We start from the raw sequence: 21,911 nt of genomic DNA on the forward strand, positions 1-21,911 counted from the left end.
AAAACCCTTACCCAAGATACTGAAAAGTCTCCATCTGGGGACACTTTTGATGTAAACCGATGTAACAACAAATACCTAGTTTGAAAGATTTAATGGTTGCATCATTTCCTATTTTAAATTGTGTATTACCCTTGATAAAGCACTATGTATGTGGAATGAGCTGGCAAGATTAGGGATTAGGAATATGTTTACATATGGGGGTTTCCTTAGGCGTTAATTTCTGTTTTCTGGCATTTTCTTTAGTCCGGTAATAGCCAGGTCTCAAGGTTGCCGGATGAAAGAGGTTCAACCTGTAAATGTTTCTGGTGTCCCTTCATGCCTGTTTCTTAAGATTCCCAGAATTGCAATAAATAATCTTTCAAGTTTCTTTGCTGGACACACATGTATATTTGTTGGATATCCTCATCTTTCCCCACAAATAACTCATGATTTCACAGTCCTTTATCTCCCATGCTGAAAAACTTTCAGATCTAAAATATAATTTTTCATAACCTCCATTTTCTACCAAGCATATACAATCAACTAACTCTCGTTCTTTCCAGACTGCATAGTTCAAGCTCTTTCAGCCTGTTATGATAATCCATGTGCTCCAAGCCATCCATCTTACTTGTCAGTGTTTCTTTACTTTTTCAAATTTGTTTATTTCTATCTATTTAATGAAAGACTACACTACAAAGCAATTTTCTATTTACTTATAATCAATCCACAACCAATTTCTATGAGAGTTCTGGTGTTACCGAGAACCTTTCTACAGGCTCCTATAGTCTAGAACTGTACTACTTCCAGAAGCAGGGAAATCTAAGCTCCCAGAAGCTTGAGCAGGAGTCCAGTAAAACTCAAAATTCTATTCCCCTTCTTGTACATGTGTACATTAGCAAATAATTTCATCATCAGCACCTTATCTCTTGTGATTATCATACCAATCATTATTTGGCTTGAAAGCACTATTGATATGTTCCTTAAATTAAAATTTTACACTCACAGTAACTTCCAAGTCTTAGACATTTTCTTCCCTAACAACTTATTTCCCTGTAAGGCTCTTGTAGAAAGGTGCTTATGTGTTGCTAATTGATTAAAAAAAAAATTTCATACCTGATCACTTCCAACATCAATGAGATTGCATCAGGAACAGACTAAGAAAGGCCACATCCATCCACACCCATTTTTTAGTTGTCATGTGTAAAGCACCAAATCCAAGCTCCCCTTCCACAACCAGGCCCCACAGACCTTTCTCCAGACACTTCACATACCCTCAATCACTCCAATGACAGCAAGTTGACCCCTGTATATCACATTGTTCCAAATCACTCTATCCTCCACATGCCTTTCACCCTCCTGCATGTTTAGGCCCTGAATGCTCAAAATCTTCATCACCTACATCCCTCCATCTCCCATTTGGTCTCCCGTTCTCCTTGTTCCCTCCACATTTGACATATATACTCTCTGTCAACCTCTTTTTACTCATTCTCTACATTATGTTCGAACTTCTACCCTTATTGAATTTCATCAGATAGAATATCTACCTATGTGTACTAACAATGTATGTTATACCTTCTTAAATCATGATTAGTCAGAAGTGTTTTTCAGAAGACTTGTCAAAGAAAGAGAGAGGGAGAAGCCCATGGCTGTAAGGTTACATCTAAAACACCATTGCATGTGCATTTATCTAATAATGTACAACTACGTTTCTTCAATGCTTTCCTTTGGATTCCTATAGTAGTAATTTCATATAGGATGACCAAAATCAAAGAAAATTCAGGAAAGCTACTTAGTGGAAACTGAAACCAAGGACAAGTGTAAGTTTCAAATGGGTAACATCACTTGTTCTTTCCCACATTATGCACAAAAATCTTAAAAAAAAAGAAAAAATCTAATAATATCTCATGTTCTGTTACTCACTGGCAAATTTTCTTCACAGATATCTGATGATACCATCATATACTTGGCTAAAGCTAATGTTGCTGCTGTTCTCAGTTCTGGGTCTGGATACTTGCTTGGACTAGAACACACTGCCAAAATCACAGGTCTGTAAGACAAGAAAGGTCATTGGGGAAAAAAATATTGCTCACAACCAGAGTATTTATGAAGTTTAGAGAAAAGGACCATGCTGTATATCAAGAACAAAAAGTTAACGAAAAAAAATAGAAAAACAGATGAAGTATGAAACAACTGGTAATGTAATCCACTGTAATTCAATATCAACAATGTTAACCTTACATTAACAGCATTGACCATGTGACCAATATTTTCATTTAAAATAAAAAAAAAATTAGGAAGTGGAGTGTTTTAGATATTTGGGAGTGGATTTGGCAGCAGATGGAACCATGGAAGCAGAAGTGAATCAGAGGGTGGGGGAGGGGGCGAAAGTTCAGGGAGCGTTGAAGAATATGTGAAAGTCGTGAACATTATTTCGGAAAGCATAAAAGGGTATGTTTGGAGAAATAGTGGTTCCAACAATGTTACATGGTTGCGAGGCGTGGCGATAGAGTTGTGCGGAGGAGGGTGGATGTGCTGGAAATGAGATGTTTGAGGACAATATGTGGTGTGAAGTGGTTTGATCAAGTAAGTAATAATAGGGTAAGAGAGATGTCTGATAATAAAAAGTGTGTGGTTGAGAGAGCAGAAGAGGGTGTTTTAAAATGGTTTGGTCACATGGAGAGAATGAGTGGGGAAAGATTGACCAAGAGGATGTATATGTCAGAGGTGGAAGGAATGAGGAGAAGTGGGAAACCAAATTGGAGGTAGAAAGATGGAGTGAAAAAGATTTTGAGTGATCAGGGCCTGAACATGCAGGAGGGTGAAAGGCCTGCAAGGAATAGAGAGAATTGGAACGATGTGGTATACCGGGGTCGATGTGCTGTCAATGGATTGGACCAGGGGACGTGAAGCCTCTGGGGTAAACCATGGAAAGTTTTGTGGGGCCTGGATGTGGAAAGGGAGCTGTGGTTTCAGTGCATTATACATGACAGCTAGAGACTGAGTGTGAACGAATGTGGCCTTTGTTGCCTTTTCCTAGCGCTACCTCGTGCACATGTGGGGGGAGGGGGTTTGTCGTTTCATGTGTGGCAGGGTGGCGATGGGAATGAATGAAGGCAGACAGTATGAATTATGTACATGTGTATATATTTATATGTCTCTGTGTGAATATATATATGTATACGGTGAGATGTATAGGTATGTATATTTGTGTGTGTGGACGTGTACGTACATACATGTGTATGTGGGTGGGTTGGGCCATTCTTTCGTGTGTTTCCTTGCACTAACTCACTAATGTGGGAGACAGCGACAAAGTAAAATAAATAAATACATGTATATACAGTCTGTGCCAAAAGTTAAGGGGTGAGAAAGTAGCTGACTTTACTTACTGAGAAAATCATTTTATACCTCTTACCTCTTATAGAGACCCTGGCAGGTGTAATATTTCTAGTCATGCACTGACATTATTTAGCAATAATGTGATAATGCACCATAAAGACAACGATAATCAAATGTTTAACAATACTGTGATAATGCATAATTACTATCAGCTTGTTTGTAGCAACCGTAAGGCTCGTGTCCCTTCTGTTTGTCTCCACATGCTGTGTATTTTTTCTTCACATTTGTCTGCAATTACCAAGCTCTTAGCAGAGCAAAATTTGAAATACATCGCTGAGCAAAAAACAGGTATCTGCCAGCAGTGTCCAGAGGTAGGTGAAGCAGTTTAAGGAGGTAGTCTGGAAGGCCATGATCAATGCCTCCTAGGACCCATAAAAAGAATGCAAGACAAGTCAAGGGCTGCCTATCCCTGACAGCACATAAAATAAAGCAGAACCCTAACTTGCTCGAAAATGTCTCGCTAAGGAGTGTTCAAAACTAACTTCAAATTGAGATTTTGTAGTTTGCATGCCCAACATGAGCCTCTACTGACTGCCACCCAAAAGGATAAATAAATGAAATTTTGCAAAAAATCCAGGAGTCATCATTTACTAAGAGTGCAAACATCAGAGTGAGGGTGTACAGGCCACCCCACTCACACCACACTTGTCAAAGTCCACAGAAAACACTAAAACATCCTCCTTCACTTATGGTTTGGGGCTGTTTCTGCTACTATGGCATTGGTAATGTGGTAATCTTACCAAAGATTGTGAGAAGAAAACAGTCTACTTAAATTTAGTTAATGAATATCTACCTGATTCATGTGAAAGTGCAATGGCAAAAATATCTATGCAGGATGGGGCTCCTGCCACACTGATAGGTCTGTTACTCAGTGGGTGAATGACAGTAAGGTGGATTCTTTCAAGGACTGGTCAGGAAACAGCCCTGATTAGGAAACCCATCTTAAAATGTGTGGTCCAATGTGAAGCAACATGATATGGACATGTTTTCTGTTCCAAAGCTTAAGGTAGCACTTAAGCAGCTATGGAGTAGTCTTCCCTGAACTACTAAAGAATCTTGACGACAAAATTCCCAACTGGCTACAGGACTTTATCAAGTGGAAAGGAAATATATCAAAGTGTTAATTATGTTGATATGTGTTAATTATGATTCTACATCACTTAACAAAATATTTCTTGATTTTAGCTTGTGACTCATCCTTTTGCACAGACTTTGCATAGAGTTAATAAGACTGCCTTGAGTAAGGCATTCAGTTGTCCATACCATCTCAGCTAGCACAGAAAAAATCAAATAAAATGGATACATATCCAGTCAGCCATTTAACACTTTCAGTGCAGCAGTTCTAATATTCTTAAATATTCTAGAAATATATCTCAATTTGTTTGTTGCTACAGTCAATTAGCACATAATTTCATGAATAAAATGATACATAACTCAACCCAGTAAAACAAAGTTTACATGTTTTATGCATATGCACGATTTGATTTAAGCTTCCAGGCATATAAGGTACCCCTGGACTACTGTCCAGCATTCACACAGAGATGTATGTATTTTGGGGGGAAAAAAGTAAGAGCATAATTGCTTTGCAATACATAAAATGATAGGGGACAAGGAGAAAGAATACTTCCCACGCATTCCTCACATATCGTAGAAGGTGACTTAAGGGGATGGGAGCAGAGAGCTGGAAACCCTCTCCTCCTTGTATTTTAACTTTCTAAAAGGGAAACAGAAGAAGGAGTCAGGCAGGGAGTGCTCATCCTCCTCGAAGGCTCAGACTGGGATGTCTAAATGTCTGTAGATGCAACCAAGATAAGAGAAAAGGAAAGACAGGTAGTATGTTTGAGGAAAGGAACCTGGATGTTTTGGCTCTGAGTGAAACAAAGCTCAAGGGTAAAGAGGAAGAGTGATTTGGGAATGTCTTGGGAGTAAAGTCAGGGGTTAGTGAGAGGACAAGAGCAAAGGAAGGAGTAGCACTACTCCTGAATCAAGAGTGGTGGGAGTATGTGATAGAGTGTAAGAAAGTAAACTCTAGATTGATACGGGTAAATAGATTGATATGGGTAAAACTGAAAGTGGATGGAGAGGGATGGGTGATTATTGGTGCATATGCACCTGGGTATGAGAAGAAAGTTCATGAGAGGCAAGTGTTTTGGGAGCAGCTAAATGAGTGTGATAGTAGTTTTGATGTACGAGACCAGGTTATAGTGATGGGTGATTTGAATGCAAAGGTGAGTAATATGGCAGTTGAGGGGATAATTGGTGTACATGGAGTGTTCAGTGTTATAAATGGAAATGGTGAAGAGCTTGTAGATTTATGTGCTGAAAAACAACTGGTGATTGGGAATACTTGGTATAAAAAGAGAGATATATTTTGCTTTGTCGCTGTCTCCCGCGTTAGCAAGGTAGTGCAAGGAAACAGACGAAAGAATGGCACAACTCACCCACATACACATGTATATACATACACATCCACACACGCAAATATACATACCTATACATCTCAACATATACATATATATATACATATATATATATATATATATATATATATATATATATATATATATATATATGAGAGTTGGGGTGAGAGAGTATCAATAAATTTTAGGGAGAATAAAAAGATGTTCTGGAAGGAGGTAAATAAAGTGCGTAAGACAAGGGAGCAAATGGGAACTTCAGTGAAGGGCACAAATGGGGAGGTGATAACAAGTAGTGGGGATGTGAGAAGGAGATGGAGCGAGTATTTTGAAGGTTTGTTGAATGTGTTTGATGATAGAGTGGCAGATATAGGGTGTTTTGGTCGAGGTGGTGTGCAAAGTGAAAGGGTTAGGGAAAATGATTTGGTAAACAGAGAAAAGGTAGTAAAAGCTTTGCGGAAGATGAAAGCCGGCAAGGCAGCAGGTTTGGATGGTATTGCAGTGAACTTTATTAAAAAAAGGGGGTGACTGTATTGTTGATTGGTTGGTAAGGTTATTTAATGTATGTATGACTCATGGTGAGGTGCCTGAGGATTGGCAGAATGCGTGCATAGTGCCCTTGTACAAAGGCAAAGGGGATAAGAGTGAGTGCTCAAATTACAGAGGTATGAGTTTGTTGAGTATTCCTGGTAAATTATATGGGAGGGTATTGATTGAGAGGGTGAAGGCATGTACAGAGCATCAGATTGGGGAAGAGCAGTGTGGTTTCAGAAGTGGTAGAGGATGTGTGGATCAGGTGTTTGCTTTGAAGAATGTATGTGAGAAATACTTAAAAAAGCAAATGGATTTGTATGTAGCATTTATGGATCTGGAGAAGGCATATGATAGAGTTGATAGAGATGCTCTGTGGAAGGTATTAAGAATATATGGTGTGGGAGGCAAGTTGTTAGAAGCAGTGAAAAGTTTTTATCGAGGATGTAAGGCATGTGTATGTGTAGGAAGAGAGGAAAGTGATTGGTTCTCAGTAAATGTAGGTTTGCAGCAGGGGTGTGCGATGTCTCCATGTTTGTTTAATTTGTTTATGGATGGGGTTGTTAGGGAGGTGAATGCAAGAGTTTTGGAAAGAGGGGCAAGTATGAAGTCTGTTGGGGATGAGAGAGCTTGGGAAGTGAGTCAGTTGTTGTTCGCTGATGATACAGCGCTGGTGGCTGATTCATGGGAGAAACTGCAGAAGCTGGTGACTGAGTTTGGTAAAGTGTGTGAAAGAAGAAAGTTAAGAGTAAATGTGAATAAGAGCAAGGTTATTAGGTACAGTAGGGTTGAGGGTCAAGTCAATTGGGAGGTAAGTTTGAATGGAGAAAAACTGGAGGAAGTAAAGTGTTTTAGATATCTGGGAGTGGATCTGGCAGCGGATGGAACCATGGAAGCGGAAGTGGATCATAGGGTGGGGGAGGGGGTGAAAATCCTGGGAACCTTGAAGAATGTGTGGAAGTCGAGAACATTATCTCGGAAAGCAAAAATGGGTATGTTTGAAGGAATAGTGGTTCCAACAATGTTGTATGGTTGCGAGGCGTGGGCTATGGATAGAGTTGTGCGCAGGAGGATGGATGTGCTGGAAATGAGATGTTTGAGGACAGTGTGTGGTGTGAGGTGGTTTGATCGAGTAAGTAACGTAAGGGTAAGAGAGGTGTGGAAATAAAAAGAGCGTGGTTGAGAGAGCAGAAGAGGGTGTTTTGAAATGGTTTGGGCACATGGAGAGAATGAGTGAGGAAAGATTGACCAAGAGGATATATGTGTCGGAGGTGGAGGGAACGAGGAGAAGTGGGAGACCAAATCGGAGGTGGAAAAATGGAGTGAAAAAGATTTTGTGTGATCGGGGCCTGAACATGCATGAGGGTGAAAGGCATGCAAGGAATAGAGTGAATTGGATCGATGTGGTATACCGAGGTTGACGTGCTGTCAGTTGATTGAATCAGGGCATGTGAAGCGTCTGGGGTAAACCATGGAAAGATGTGTAGGTATGTATATTTGCGTGTGTGGACGTATGTATATACATGTGTATGGGGGTGGGTTGGGCCATTTCTTTCGTCTGTTTCCTTGTGCTACCTCGCAAATGCGGGAGACAGCGACAAAGCAAAAAAAAAAAAAATATATATATATATATATATATATATATATATATATATATATATATATATATATATATATATATATATATATATATATATATTTTTTTTTTTTTTATACTCTGGTGGGCTGTTTAGAAAGGGTAGTGAGTGGTGGGATGAAGAAGTAAGAGTATTAGTGAAAGAGAAGAGAGAGGCAATTGGACGATTTTTGCAGGGAAAAAATGCAATTGAGTGGGAGAAGTATAAAAGAAAGAGACAGGAGGTCAAGAGAAAGGTGCAAGAGGTGAAAAAAAGGGCAAATGAGAGTTGGGGTGAGAGACTATCAGTAAATTTTAGGGAGAATAAAAAGATGTTCTGGAAGGAGGTAAATAGGGTGCGTAAGACAAGGGAGCAAATGGGAACTTCAGTGAAGGGCGTAAATGGGGAGGTGATAACAAGTAGTGGTGATGTGAGAAGGAGATGGAGCGAGTATTTTGAAGGTTTGTTGAATGTGTCTGATGACAGAGTGGCAGATATAGGGTGTTTGGGTCGAGGTGGTGTGCAAAGTGAGAGGGTTAGGGAAAATGATTTGGTAAACAGAGAAGAGGTAGTAAAAGCTTTGCGGAAGATGAAAGCCGGCAAGGCAGCAGGTTTGGATGGTATTGCAGTGGAATTTATTAAAAAAGGGGGTGACTGTATTGTTGACTGGTTGGTAAGGTTATTTAATGTATGTATGACTCATGGTGAGGTGCCTGAGGATTGGCGGAATGCGTGCATAGTGCCATTGTACAAAGGCAAAGGGGATAAGAGTGAGTGCTCAAATTACAGAGGTATAAGTTTGTTGAGTATTCCTGGTAAATTATATGGGAGGGTATTGATTGAGAGGGTGAAGGCATGTACAGAGCATCAGATTGGGGAAGAGCAGTGTGGTTTCAGAAGTGGTAGAGGATGTGTGGATCAGGTGTTTGCTTTGAAGAATGTATGTGAGAAATACTTAGAAAAGCAAATGGATTTGTATGTAGCATTTATGGATCTGGAGAAGGCATATGATAGAGTTGATAGAGATGCTCTGTGGAAGGTATTAAGAATATATATATATATATATATATATATATATATATATAATATATATATATATATATATATATATATATATATATATATATATATATATATATATATACACACATACACAGACATATACATATATACGCATTTACATAATTCATACTGTCTGCCTTTATTCATTCCCATCGCCACCTCGCCACACATGAAATAACAACCCCCCTCCCCCCCTCATGTGTGTGAGACAGTGCTAGGAAAACACAACAAAGGCCAAATTCGTTCACACTCAGTCTCTAGCTGTCATGTAATGATGCACCGAAACCACAGCTTCCTTTCCACATCTAGGCCCCACAGAACTTTCCATGGTTTACCCCAGATGCTTCACATGCCCTGGTTAAATCCACTGACAGCACGTCGACCTCGGTATACCACATCGTTCCAATTCACTCTATTCCTTGCATGCCTTTCACCCTCCTGCATGTTCAGGCCCCGATCGCTCAAAATCTTTTTCACGCCATCTTTCCACCTCCAATTTGGTCACCCACTTCTCCTCGTTCCCCCACCTCTGACACATATATCCTCTTCGTCAATCTTTCCTCACTCATTCTCTCCATGTGACCAAACCATTTCAAAACACCCTCTCCTGTTCTCTCAACCACACTCTTTTTATTATCACACATCTCTCTTACCCTATTATTACTTACTCAATCAAACCACCTCACACCACATATTGTTCTCAAACATCTCATTTCCAGCACATCCACCCTCCTCCGCACAATTCTATCCATAGCCCAAGGCTCGCAACCATATAACATCCTTGGAACCACTATTCCTTCAAACATACCCATTTTTGCTTTCGAAATAATGTTCTCAACTTCCACACATTCTTCAACGCTCCCATAATTTTTGCCCCCTTCCCCACGCTATGATTCACTTACACTTCCATGGTTCCATCCACTGCCAAATCCACTCCCAGATATCTGAAACACTTCCTTTCCTCCAGTTTTTCTCCATTCAAACTTACCTCCCAAATGACTTGACCCTCAACCCTACTGTACCTAATAACCTTGTTCTTATTCACATTTACTCTCAGCTTTCTTCTTTCACACACTTTACCAAACTCAGTCACCAGCTTCTGCAGTTTCTCACACGAATCAGCCACCAGCGCTGTATCATCAGCGTACAACAACTGACTCACTTCCCAAGCTCTCTCATCCACAACAGACTGCATACTTGCCCCTCTTTCCAAAACTCTTGCATTCACCTCCCTAACAACCCCATCCATAAACAAATTAAACAACCATGGAGACATCACACACCCCTCACACAAACCTACATTCACTGAGAACTAATCACTTTCCTCTTTTCCTACAAGTACACATGCCTTACATCCTTGATAAAAACTTTTCACAGCTTCTAACAACTTGCCTCCCACACCATATATTCTTAATACCTTCCACAGAGCATCTCTATCAACTCTATCATATGCCTTCTCCAGATCCATAAATGCTACAGACAAATCCATTTGCTTTTCTAAGTATTTCTCACATACATTCTTCGAAGCAAGCACCTGATCCACACATCCTCTACCACTTCTGAAACCACACTGCTCTTCACCAATCTGATGCTCTGTACATGCCTTCACCCTCACAGTCAATACCCTCCCATATAATTTCTCAGGAATACTCAACAAACATATACCTCTGTAATTTGAGCACTCACTTTTAACCCCTTTGCCTTTGTACAATGGCACTATGCAAGCATTCCGCCAATCCTCAGGCACCTCACCATGAGTCATACATACATTAAATAACCTTACCAACCAGTCAACAACACAGTCACCCCCTCTTTTTATAAATTCCACTGCAATACAATCCAAACCTGCTGCCTTGCTGGCTTTCATCTTCCACAAAGCTTTTACTACCTCTTCTCTGTTTACCAAATCATTTTCCCTAACCCTTTCACTTTGCACACCACCTCAACCAAAACACCCTATATCTGCCACTCTATCATCAAACACATTCAACAAACCTTCAAAATACTCACTCCATCTCCTTCTCACATCACCACTACTTGTTATCACCTCCCCATTTGCCCCCTTCACTGAAGTTCCCATTTGTTCCTTTGTCTTATGCACTTTATTTAACTCCTTCCAAAATATCTTTTTATTCTCCCAAAAATTTAATGATACTCTCTCACCCCAACTCTCATTTGCCCTCTTTTTCACCTCTTGCACCTTTCTCTTGACCTCCTGCTACTTTCTTTTATACATCTCCCATTCATTTGCATTATTTCCCTGCAAAAATCGTCCAAATTCCTCTCTCTTCTCTTTCACTAACAATCTTACTTCTTCATCCCACCACCCACTAACCTTTATAATCTGCCCACCTCCAATGCTTCTCATGCCACAAGCATCTTTTGTGCAAGCCATCACTGCTTCCCTAAATACATCTCATTCCTCCCCCACTCCCCTTATGTCCTTTGTTCTCACCTTTTTCCATTCTGTACTTAGTCTCTCCTGGTACTTCCTCACACAAGTCTCCTTCCCAAGCTCACTTACTCTCACCAATCTTTTCACCGCAACATTCTCTCTTCTTTTCTGAAAACCTCTACAAATCCTCACCTTTGCCTCCACAAGATAATGATCAAACATCCCTCTAGTTGCACCTCTCAGCGCATTAACATCGAAAAGTCTCTCTTTCACGTGCCTATCAATTAAAACGTAATCTAATAACGCTCTCTGGCATATATCTCTCTTTTTAAACCAGGTATTCCCAACCACCAGTTGTTTTTCAGCACATAAATCTACAAGCTCTTCACCATTTCCACTTATAGCACTGAATACCACATGTACACCAAATATTCCCTCAACTGCCACATTACTCACCTTTGCATTCAAATCACCCATCACTATAACCCAGTCTCTTGCATCAAAAGTACTAACTCACTCACTCAGCTGCTCCCAAAACACTTGCCTCTCATGATCTTACTTCTCATGCCCAGGTGCATATGCACCAAGAATCACCCATCTCTCTCCATCCACTTTCAATTTTACCCATATCAATCTAGAGTTTACTTTCTTACACTCTATCACATACTCCCACCACTCCTGTTTCACGAGTAGTGCTACTCCTTCCCTTGCTCTTGTCCTCTCACTAACCCCTGACTTTACTCCCAAAACATTCCCAAACCAATCTTCCCTTTTACCCTTGAGCTTCGTTTCACTCAGAGCCAAAACATCCAGGTTCCTTTCCTCAAATATACTACCTATCTCTCCTTTTTTCTCATCTTGGTTACATCCACACACATTTAGCCCTCCCAATCTGAGCCTTCGAGGAGGATGAGCACTTCCCGCGTTACTCTTTCTTCTGTTTCTCCTTTTAGAAAGTTAAAATACAAGGAGGGGAGGGTTTCCAGCCCCCCGCTCCCATCCCCTTTAGTCGCCTTCTACAACATGTGAAGAATGCATGGAAAGTATTCTTTCTCCCCTATCCTCAGATATACATAAGTATACGTTTGAAAGTAGGAGTGATGGCCAGAGAGCGTTAATGGATTACGTGTTAATTGATAGGTGCGCGAGAGAGAGACTTTTGGATGTTAATGTGCTGAGAGGTGTAACAGGAGGGATGTCTCATCATTATCTTGTGGAGGTGAAGGTGAAGATTTGCAGAGGTTTTCAGAAGAGAAGAGAGTGGTGAGAGTAAGTGAGCTTGGGAAGGAGACTTGTGTGAGGAAGTACCAAGAGAGACTGAGTACAGAATGGAAAAAGGTGAGAACAAAGGATGTAAGGGTAGTGGGGGAGGAATGGGATGTATTTAGGGAATCAGTGATGGCTTGTGCAAAAGATGCTTGTGGCATGGGAAGCGTGGGAGGTGGGCAGATTAGGAAAGATAGTGAGTGGTGGGATGAAGAAGTAAGATTATTAGTGAAAGAGAAGAGAGAGGCATTTGGACGATTTTTGCAGGGAAACAATGCAAATGACTGGGAGATGTATAATAGAAGAGGCAGGAGGTCAAGAGAAAGATGCAAGAGGCGAAAAAGAGGGCAAATGAGAGTTGGGGTGAGAGAGTATTATTAAATTTTAGGGAGAATAAAAAGATGTTTTGGAAGGAGGTAAATACAGTGCATAAGACAAGGGAACAAATGGGAACTTCAGTGAAGGAGGCTATTGGGGAGGTGATAACAAGTTGTGGTAATGTGAGTAGATGGAGTGAGTATTGTGAAGGTTTGTTAAATGTGTTTGATGATAGAGTGGCAGATATAGGGTGTTTTGGTCGAGGTGGTGTGCAAAGTGAGAGGGTTAGGAAGAATGATTTGGTAAACAGAGAAGAGGTAGTAAAAGCGTTGTGGAAGATGAAATCTGGCAAGGCAGCAGGTTTGGATAGTATTGCAGTGGATTTTATCAAAAAAGGGGGTGACTATACTGTTGACTGGATGGTAATGTTATTTAATGTATGTATGACTCATCGTAAGGTGCCTGAGGATTGGTGGAATGCTTGCATAGTGCCATTGTACAAAGGCAAAGGGGATAAAAAAGAGTGCTCAAATTACAGTGGTATAAGTTTGTTCAGTATTCCTGGGAAATTATATGGGAGGGCTATTGATTGAGAGGGTGACGGCATGTACAGAGCATTAGATTGGGGAAACGCAGTGTGGTTTCAGAAGTGGTAGAGGATGTGTGGATCAGGTGCTTGCTTTGAAGACTGTATGTGAGAAATACTTAGAAAAGCAAATGGATTTCTATGTAGCATTCATGGATCTGAAGAAGGCATATGATAAGAGGTCATAGAGATGCTCTGTGGAAGGTACTAAGAATATATGGTGTGGGAGGCAAGTTGTTAGCAGCGAAAAGTTTTTATCAAGGATGTAAGGCATGTGTATGTGTAGGAAGAGAGGAAAGTGACTGGTTCTCAGTGAATGTTAGTTTGCGGCAGGGGTGTGTGATATCTCCATGGTTGTTTAATTTGTTTATGGATGGGGTTGTTAGGAAAGTGAATCCAATAGTTTTGGGAAGAGGGGCAAGTATACAGTCTGTTGTGGATGAGAGAGCTTGGGAAGTGAGTCAGTTGTTGTTCGCTGATGATACAGCGCTGGTACTTGATTTGTGAGAGAAACTGCAGAAGCTGGTGACTGAGTTTGGTAAAGGGTGTGAAAGAAGAAAGTTAAGAGTAAATGTGAATAAGAGCAAGGTTATTAGGTACGGTAGGGTTGAGGGTCAAGTCAATTGGGAGGTAAGTTTGAATGGAGAAAAACTGGAGGAAGTGGAGTGTTTTAGATATTTGGGAGTGGATTTGGCAGTGGATGGAACCATGGAAGCAGAAGTAAATCATATGGTGGGGGACGGGGCGAAAGTTCTGGGAGCGTTGAAGAGCGTGTGAAAGTCGATAACATTATCTCGGAAGGCAAAAATGGGTATGTTTGAAGGAATATTGGTTCCAACAATGTTATATGGTTGCGAGGCGTGGGCTATAGATAAGAGTTGTGCGGAGGAGGGTGGATGTGCTGGAAATGAGATATGTGGTGTGAGGAAATATGTGGCGTGAGGTGGTTTGATCGAGTAAGTAATAATAGGGTATGAGAGATGTGTGGTAATAAAAAGAGTGTGGTTGAGAGAGCAGAAGAGGGTGTTTTGAAATGGTTTGGTCACATGGAGAGAATGAGTGAGGAAAGATTGATCAAGAGGATATATGTGTCAGAGGTGGAGGGAACGAGGAGAAGTGGAAGACCAAATTGGAGGTGGAAAGATGGAGTGAAAAAGATTTTGAATGATCAGGGCCTGAACATGCAGGAGGGTGAAAGGCATGCAAGGAGTAGAGTGAATTGGAACGATGTGGTATACCGGGGTCGACGTACTGTCAGTGGATTGTATCAGGGCATGTGAAGCGTCTGGGGTAAACCATGGAAAGCTGTGTAGGTATGTATATTTGCGTGTGTGGACGTATGTATATACATGTGTATGGGGGTGGGTTGGGCCATTTCTTTCGTCTGTTTCCTTGCGCTACCTCGCAAACGCGGGAGACAGAAAAAAAAATATATATATATATATATATATATATATATATATATATATATATATATATATATATATATATATATTCTTAATACGGTGTGGAAAGCAAGTTGTTAGAAGCAGTGAAAAGTTTTTATCGAGGATGTAAGGCATGTGTACGTGTAGGAAGAGAGGAAAGTGATTGGTTCTCAGTGAATGTAGGTTTGCGGCAGGGGTGTGTGATGTCTCCATGGTTGTTTAATTTGTTTATGGATGGGGTTGTTAGGGAGGTGAATGCAAGAGTTTTAGAAAGAGGGGCAAGTATGAAGTCTGTTGGGGATGAGAGAGCTTGGGAAGTGAGTCAGTTGTTGTTCGCTGATGATACAGCGCTGGTGGTTGATTCATGTGAGAAACTGCAGAAGCTGGTGACTGAGTTTGGTAAAGTGTGTGAAAGAAGAAAGTTAAGAGTAAATGTGAATAAGAGCAAGGTTATTAGGTACAGTAGGGTTGAGGGTCAAGTCAATTGGGAGGTGAGTTTGAATGGAGAAAAACTGGAGGAAGTGAAGTGTTTTAGATATCTCGGAGTGGATCTGGCAGCGGATGGAACCATGGAAGCGGAAGTGGATCATAGGGTGGGGGAGGGGGCGAAAATTCTGGGAGCCTTCAGGAATGTGTGGAAGTCGAGAACATTATCTCGGAAAGCAAAAATGGGTATGTTTGAAGGAATAGTGGTTCCAACAATGTTGTATGGTTGCGAGGCGTGGGCTATGGATAGAGTTGTGTGCAGGAGGATGGATGTGCTGGAAATGAGATGTTTGAGGACAATGTGTGGTGTGAGGTGGTTTGATCGAATAAGTAACGTAAGGGTAAGAGAGATGTGTGGAAATAAAAAGAGCGTGGTTGAAAGAGCAGAAGAGGGTGTTTTGAAATGGTTTGGGCACATGGAGAGAATGAGTGAGGAAAGATTGACCAAGAGGATATATGTGTTGGAGGTGGAGGGAACGAGGAGAAGAGGGAGACCAAATTGGAGGTGGAAAGATGGAGTGAAAAACAGTTTGTGTGATCGGGGCCTGAACATGCAGGAGGGTGAAAGGAGGGCAAGGAATAGAGTGAATTGGAGCGATGTGGTATACCGGGGTTGACGTGCTGTCAGTGGATTGAATCGGGGCATGTGAAGCGTCTGGGGTAAACCATGGAAAGCTGTGTAGGTATGTATATTTACGTGTGTGGACGTATGTATACACATGTGTATGGGGGTGGGTTGGGCCATTTCTTTCGTCTGTTTCCTTGCGCTACCTCGCAAACGCGGGAGACAGCAAAAAAAAAAAAAAAAAAAAAAAAAAATATATATATATATATATATATATATATATATATATATATATATATATATATATTATTACTATTACTATCGGTGTCATCAGTGACAAGCCGTGCATCACAAAATTCCACACTCTTCCTTCCTTCACCTTAGGCAACCACACCAAAGACGCAGACACATTACTACTGCCTTGCTTGCCTGCACCACTTGACTACTACAGCCCTGCCTGCACGCGTGTATGCATGTCATACGACAGCATCAGCAGCAGCACAGAAAAAGAAGTAGCAGAAACACAGTACAGGGGCAACACGGAGATGTGCCAACAATGGGTGGCGGGTGAGGAGGAAGAAGAAGAAGAACTTTGCTGTGATGATGCAGAGGGCTTGGACACAAAATCAACAACACCAAAAGTAAGTCCAACACCACCACCACAACCTCCTTCACCTCATCCAGTCCTGCGCCTGAACCCAGGCCCGCTATCCCTGGGGATGGGGAGAAAGAATACTTCCCACGTATTGCCTGCATGTCGTAGAAGGCGACTGAAAGGGGAGGGAGTGGGGGGCTGGAATTCCTCCCCTCTCGTTTTTTTTTTTAATTTTCCAAAAGAAGGAACAGAGGGGGCAGGTGAGGATATTCCAAAAAAGGCCCAGTCCTCTGTTCCTAAGGCTACCTCGCTAACGCGGGAAATGGCGAATAGTTTAAAAGAATATATATATATATATATATATATATATATATATATATATATATATATATATATATATATATATATATATATTTTTTGCTTTGTCGCTGTCTCCCGCATTTGTGAGGTAGCGCAAGGAAACAGACGAAAGAAATGGCCCAACCCACCCCCATGCACATGTATATACATACACGTCCACACACGCAAATATACATACCTACACAGCTTTCTATGGTTTACCCCAGACGCTTCACATGCCCTGATTCAATCCACCGACAGCATGTCAACCCCGGTGTACCACATCGATCCAATTCACTCTATTCCTTGCCCTCCTTTCACCCTCCTGCATGTTCAGGCCCCGATCACACAAAATCTTTTTCACTCCATCTTTCCACCTCCAATTTTGTCTCCCACTTCTCCTCGTTCCCTCCACCTCCAACACATATATCCTCTTGGTCAATCTTTCCTCACTCATTCTCTCCATGTGCCCAAACCATTTCAAAACACCCTCTTCTGCTCTCTCAAACACGCTCTTTTTATTTCCACACGTCTCTCTTACCCTTACATTTCTTACTCGATCAAACCACCTCACACCACATATTGTCCTCAAACATCTCATTTCCAGCACATCCACCCTCCTGTGCACAACTCTATCCATAGCCCATGCCTCGCAACCAAACAACATTGTTGGAACCACTATTCCTTCAAACATACCCATTTTTGATTTCCGAGATAATGTTCTCGACTTCCACACATTCTTCAACGCTCCCAGGATTTTCGCCTCCTCCCCCACCGTATGATTCACTTCCGCTTCCATGGTTCCATCCGCTGCCAGATCCACTCCCAAATATCTAAAACACTTTACTTCCTCCAGTTTTTCTCCATTCAAACTTACCTCCCAATTGACTTGAACCTGAACCCTACTGTACCTAATAACCTTGCTCTTATTCACATTTACACTTAACTTTCTTCTTTCACACACTTTACCAAACTCAGTCACCAGCTTCTGCAGTTTCTCACATGAATCAGCCACCAGCGCTGTATCATCAGCAAACAACAACTGACTCACTTCCCAAGCTCTCTCATCCACAATAGACTTCATACTTGCCCCTCTTTCTAAAACTCTTGCATTCACCTCCCTAACAACCCCATCCATAAACAAATTAAACAGAGAAGAGGTAGTAAAAGCTTTGCGGAAGATAAAAGCCGGCAAGGCAGCAGGTTTGGAAGGTATTGCAGTGGAATTTATTAAAAAAAGGGGGTGACTGTATTATTGACTGGTTGGTAAGGTTATTCAATGTATGTATGACTCATGGTGAGGTGCCTGAGGATTGGCGGAATGCGTGCATAGTGCCATTGTACAAAGGCAAAGGGGATAAGAGTGAGTGCTCAAATTTCAGAGGTATAAGTTTGTTGAGTATTCCTGGTAAATTATATGGGAGGGTATTGATTGAGAGGGTGAAGGCATGTACAGAGCATCAGATTAGGGAAGAGCATTGTGGTTTCAGAAGTGGTAGAGGATGTATGGATCAGGTGTTTGCTTTGAAGGATGTATGTCAGAAATACTTACTTAGAAAACAGACAGATTTGTATGTAGCATTTATGGATCTGGAGAAGGCATATGACAGCATGGATAGAGATGCTTTGTGGAAGGCTTTAAGTGTATATGGTGCAGGAGGTAAGTTGCTAGATGCATTGAAAAGTTTTTACCAAGATGTAAGGCATGTGTCCGAGTAGGAAGAGAAAAAAGTGATTGGTTCCCAGTGAATGTCGATTTGTAACAGGGGTATGTGATGTCTCTATTTGTTTAATTTGTTTATGGATAGGGTGGTTAGCGAGGTGAATGCAAGAGTTTTGGAGAGAGGGGCAAGTATGCAGTCTGCTGTTGATGAGAGGGTCTGGGAAGTGAGTCAGTTGTTGTTCGCTGATGATACAGCACTGGTGACTGATTCAAGTGAGAAACTGCTGAAGTTGGTAACTGAGTTTGGTAAAGTGTGTGAAAGAAGAAAGTTGAGAGTAAATGTGAATAAGAGCAAGATTATTAGGTTAAGTAGTGTTGAGGGACAAGTTAATAGGAGGTAAGTTCAAATGGATAAAAACTGGAGGAAGTGAAGTGTTTTAGATACTATGGAGTGGATTTAGCAGCGGATGGAACCAGGGAAGCGGAACTGAGTCACATTGTGGGGGAGGAGGTGAAGGTTCTGGGAGCGTTGAAGAATGTGTGGAAGGCGAGAACGTTATTTTGGAGAGCAAAAATGGATATGTTTGAAGGAATAGTGATTCCAACAATGCTATGTGGTTGCAAGGCATGGGTTATAGATAGGGTCATGCAAAGGAGGGTGGATGTGTTGGTAATGAAATGCTTCAGGACAATATAAGGTGTGAGGTGGTTTGATCGAGTAAGTAATGAAAGGGTGAGAGAGATGTGTCATAATACAAAGAATGTGGTTGACAGAGCAGAAGAGGGTGTGTTGACATGGTTTGGTTACATGGAGAGCATGAGCGAGGAAAGATTGACAAAGTGGATATATGTGTCAGAGGTGGAGGGAAGAAGAAGCACAAGACCAAATTGAAGGTGGAAGGACTGAGCGAAAATTATTTTGAACAATTGGGGCCTGAACATACAGGAGGGTGTAAGGTGTGCAAGGAATAGAGTGAATTGGAATGATGTGGTATACCCAGGTTGACGTGCTGTCAATGGATTGAACCAGGGCATGTGAAGCGTCTAGGGTAAACCACGGAAAGATGTTTTTCCTGGATGTGGAAAGGGAGCTGTGGTTTTGGTGCACTACAAATGACAGCTAGAGACTAAGTGTAGAGGGGGGGAATGCTATTTCGTGTGTGGTGTAGTGGCAACAGGAATGGACGAAGACAGCAAGTATGGATATGTACATGTGTATATATGTATATGTCTGTGTATGTATATGTATGTATACATTGAAATGTATATGTATGTATATGTGCGTGTGTGGGTGTTTATGTTTATACATGTGCATGTGGGTGGGTTGGGCCATTCCTTCTCTGTTTCCCTGTGCTACCTCACTAATGCGGGAGACGGAGGTTAAGTATGATAAATAAATCAATAAATAACACATAAATATTGGTTGTCATGGATAATCTACATGTAACAATTCTAAAATCTCTTCATTAAGTGCATTTCCATCCTTGTTTGTCTTGCCTTAATAAAACCTGGCTTTTGGAAAATTTGTTTGCTAAAGTAATGGAAAGACAAGTGTATGTGAGACTGGCACAAGGTGCTGATTGTTCACTGGCTTTACTTTATGGCCCACATTCTTTAAGCTTGTGAGTACATGAGAAATATGTATTTCTACTGATTGGCGGCATTTCTGTGTTCAATGAAGTCTGAAGACAATGAAGCATGCAGTTTCCTTAACCCAATAGTCTACTTCAGAAAATATTTTAAATGCTAGATTACCTGATTGCATCAAGAAGATTTTCACTCTTAATGATCTCAGTGTCACATACAGAGCGGATATATTCAGCCTCCAAATCATCTGCCACGGCACCTGTTAGCCCCATTTCTTCATCTATGTCTCCCTCTTGTGATCCCTGAATATGTAAAAACAAAACCAATCATCAACCGTACAAACACATAAATACACCAAAAAATGTTCAAGAGCTATACCACGGTTAGCAATCTAAATTTGAACATTATCTCATAATGATTTCAAATGATTAAAAAATGGATCAAAGATCTGAAATAACTGAAAAAAATTATCATTTGTCATTATCATTTCCAACATTTTCTTGCTATAACAAGAAAACAAATGAGAGTAGCAATTAAGGAGACAGATATAAAAAAAAACCTGGAGGTAGATGTAAGATTCTGGGATAAAGTGACATGGAGTATGGGAGAGTCATGGGAAATGGGATTGTGAGAGGAAAATAATGCAGTGAAATCCTTGCATAGATGAAATGTGGTATATAAGGACTGGAAGGGCCTGCAGTAGAGCTTCTCAAGGGGATGGTGGCTTCATTCATTAAATAGTCAAATTGTTCCATATATGGATGGCCTAAAATGAGGTGCCTATGAACTGGTACAGTGCATGAATAACCTTGTATAGAGGCAATGGGAACAAAAAATAATGTTTAGTCACAAAGATAAAATTCTGCTAAGATGTATAGATGTAAATGATTGAGTGGCTGGTGTTCTGTAAACAGCAACTGAATGTAGAGGAGCCAAAAGGTTTCAAAAAAGTACCTATTTACCTATGAGTACCTACAATAAAATTTTGCCATAACAGCAGGGTTACCATGTAGCGCTCACCACCTGACTCATAATGGTGAGGAATGACATTTCTCTTGACCGCCTACCCGAGTACCATCACTTGTCTTGTCTGTTGCATAGTTTTATTTTTTCAGCAACTACTCCACTGGCAAAGTTACGTATTGTACATTCATCTGGTATTGCCTTCAGCCAACATCAAATCTTTTGAATGTTTCTGAATTCATTCCATATAAATTTCTTATATCACCAGGTGTCACATTAAATAATCACCCCAATCTTATTAGCCAATCACTGGTATATCTTTGTCCACAAACATTTTCGTGTTTTTCCAGGAATTATTCTTGACCTTATAATACTATCTTCCCTGCCTGGTTGCTTGCAGGTATAAAACACTGTTCTTTAATCCCTCTGTTTGTTAACATGCATACATCTCTCCCTTTATTCTTTCATGGTCATTCATATGCTCCACTCCATTCATTTTTACTGTCACGTATCAGTGTTCTCCCCATCCTGTTTAAGTTGACATGTTTTACTGCTGATCATACACCACAGTCGTGTTCAAGTTTACTTGTATTTCAATTTCTAAAAGAGGAAACAGAAAAAGGTGTCTAGCGGGAAGTGCTCATCCTCCTCGATGGCTCAGGTTGGTGTGTATGAATGTGTGTGGATATAACCATGATGAGAAGAAAGAAGAGATAGGTA

At 40.9% G+C, this 21,911-nt stretch overlaps 1 protein-coding gene across 1 annotated transcript in view; it reads right to left on the bottom strand.

The window, feature by feature from the left end:
* LOC139755260 (condensin complex subunit 1-like) overlaps positions 1-21,911 on the bottom strand; it is a 549,693-nt gene that overhangs the window by 134,869 nt on the left and 392,913 nt on the right. Inside the window, exons 21-22 of the mRNA XM_071673408.1 lie at positions 20,397-20,530; positions 1,900-2,026 (exon numbers count right to left, since the gene is read on the bottom strand). Coding sequence (XP_071529509.1) covers positions 1,900-2,026; positions 20,397-20,530 — 261 coding nt within the window. The remainder of the gene's footprint in view (positions 1-1,899; positions 2,027-20,396; positions 20,531-21,911) is intronic.

The sequence above is a fragment of the Panulirus ornatus genome, chromosome 1, assembly GCF_036320965.1.
Source record: "Panulirus ornatus isolate Po-2019 chromosome 1, ASM3632096v1, whole genome shotgun sequence".
NCBI classification, from domain to species: Eukaryota; Metazoa; Arthropoda; class Malacostraca; order Decapoda; family Palinuridae; genus Panulirus; species Panulirus ornatus.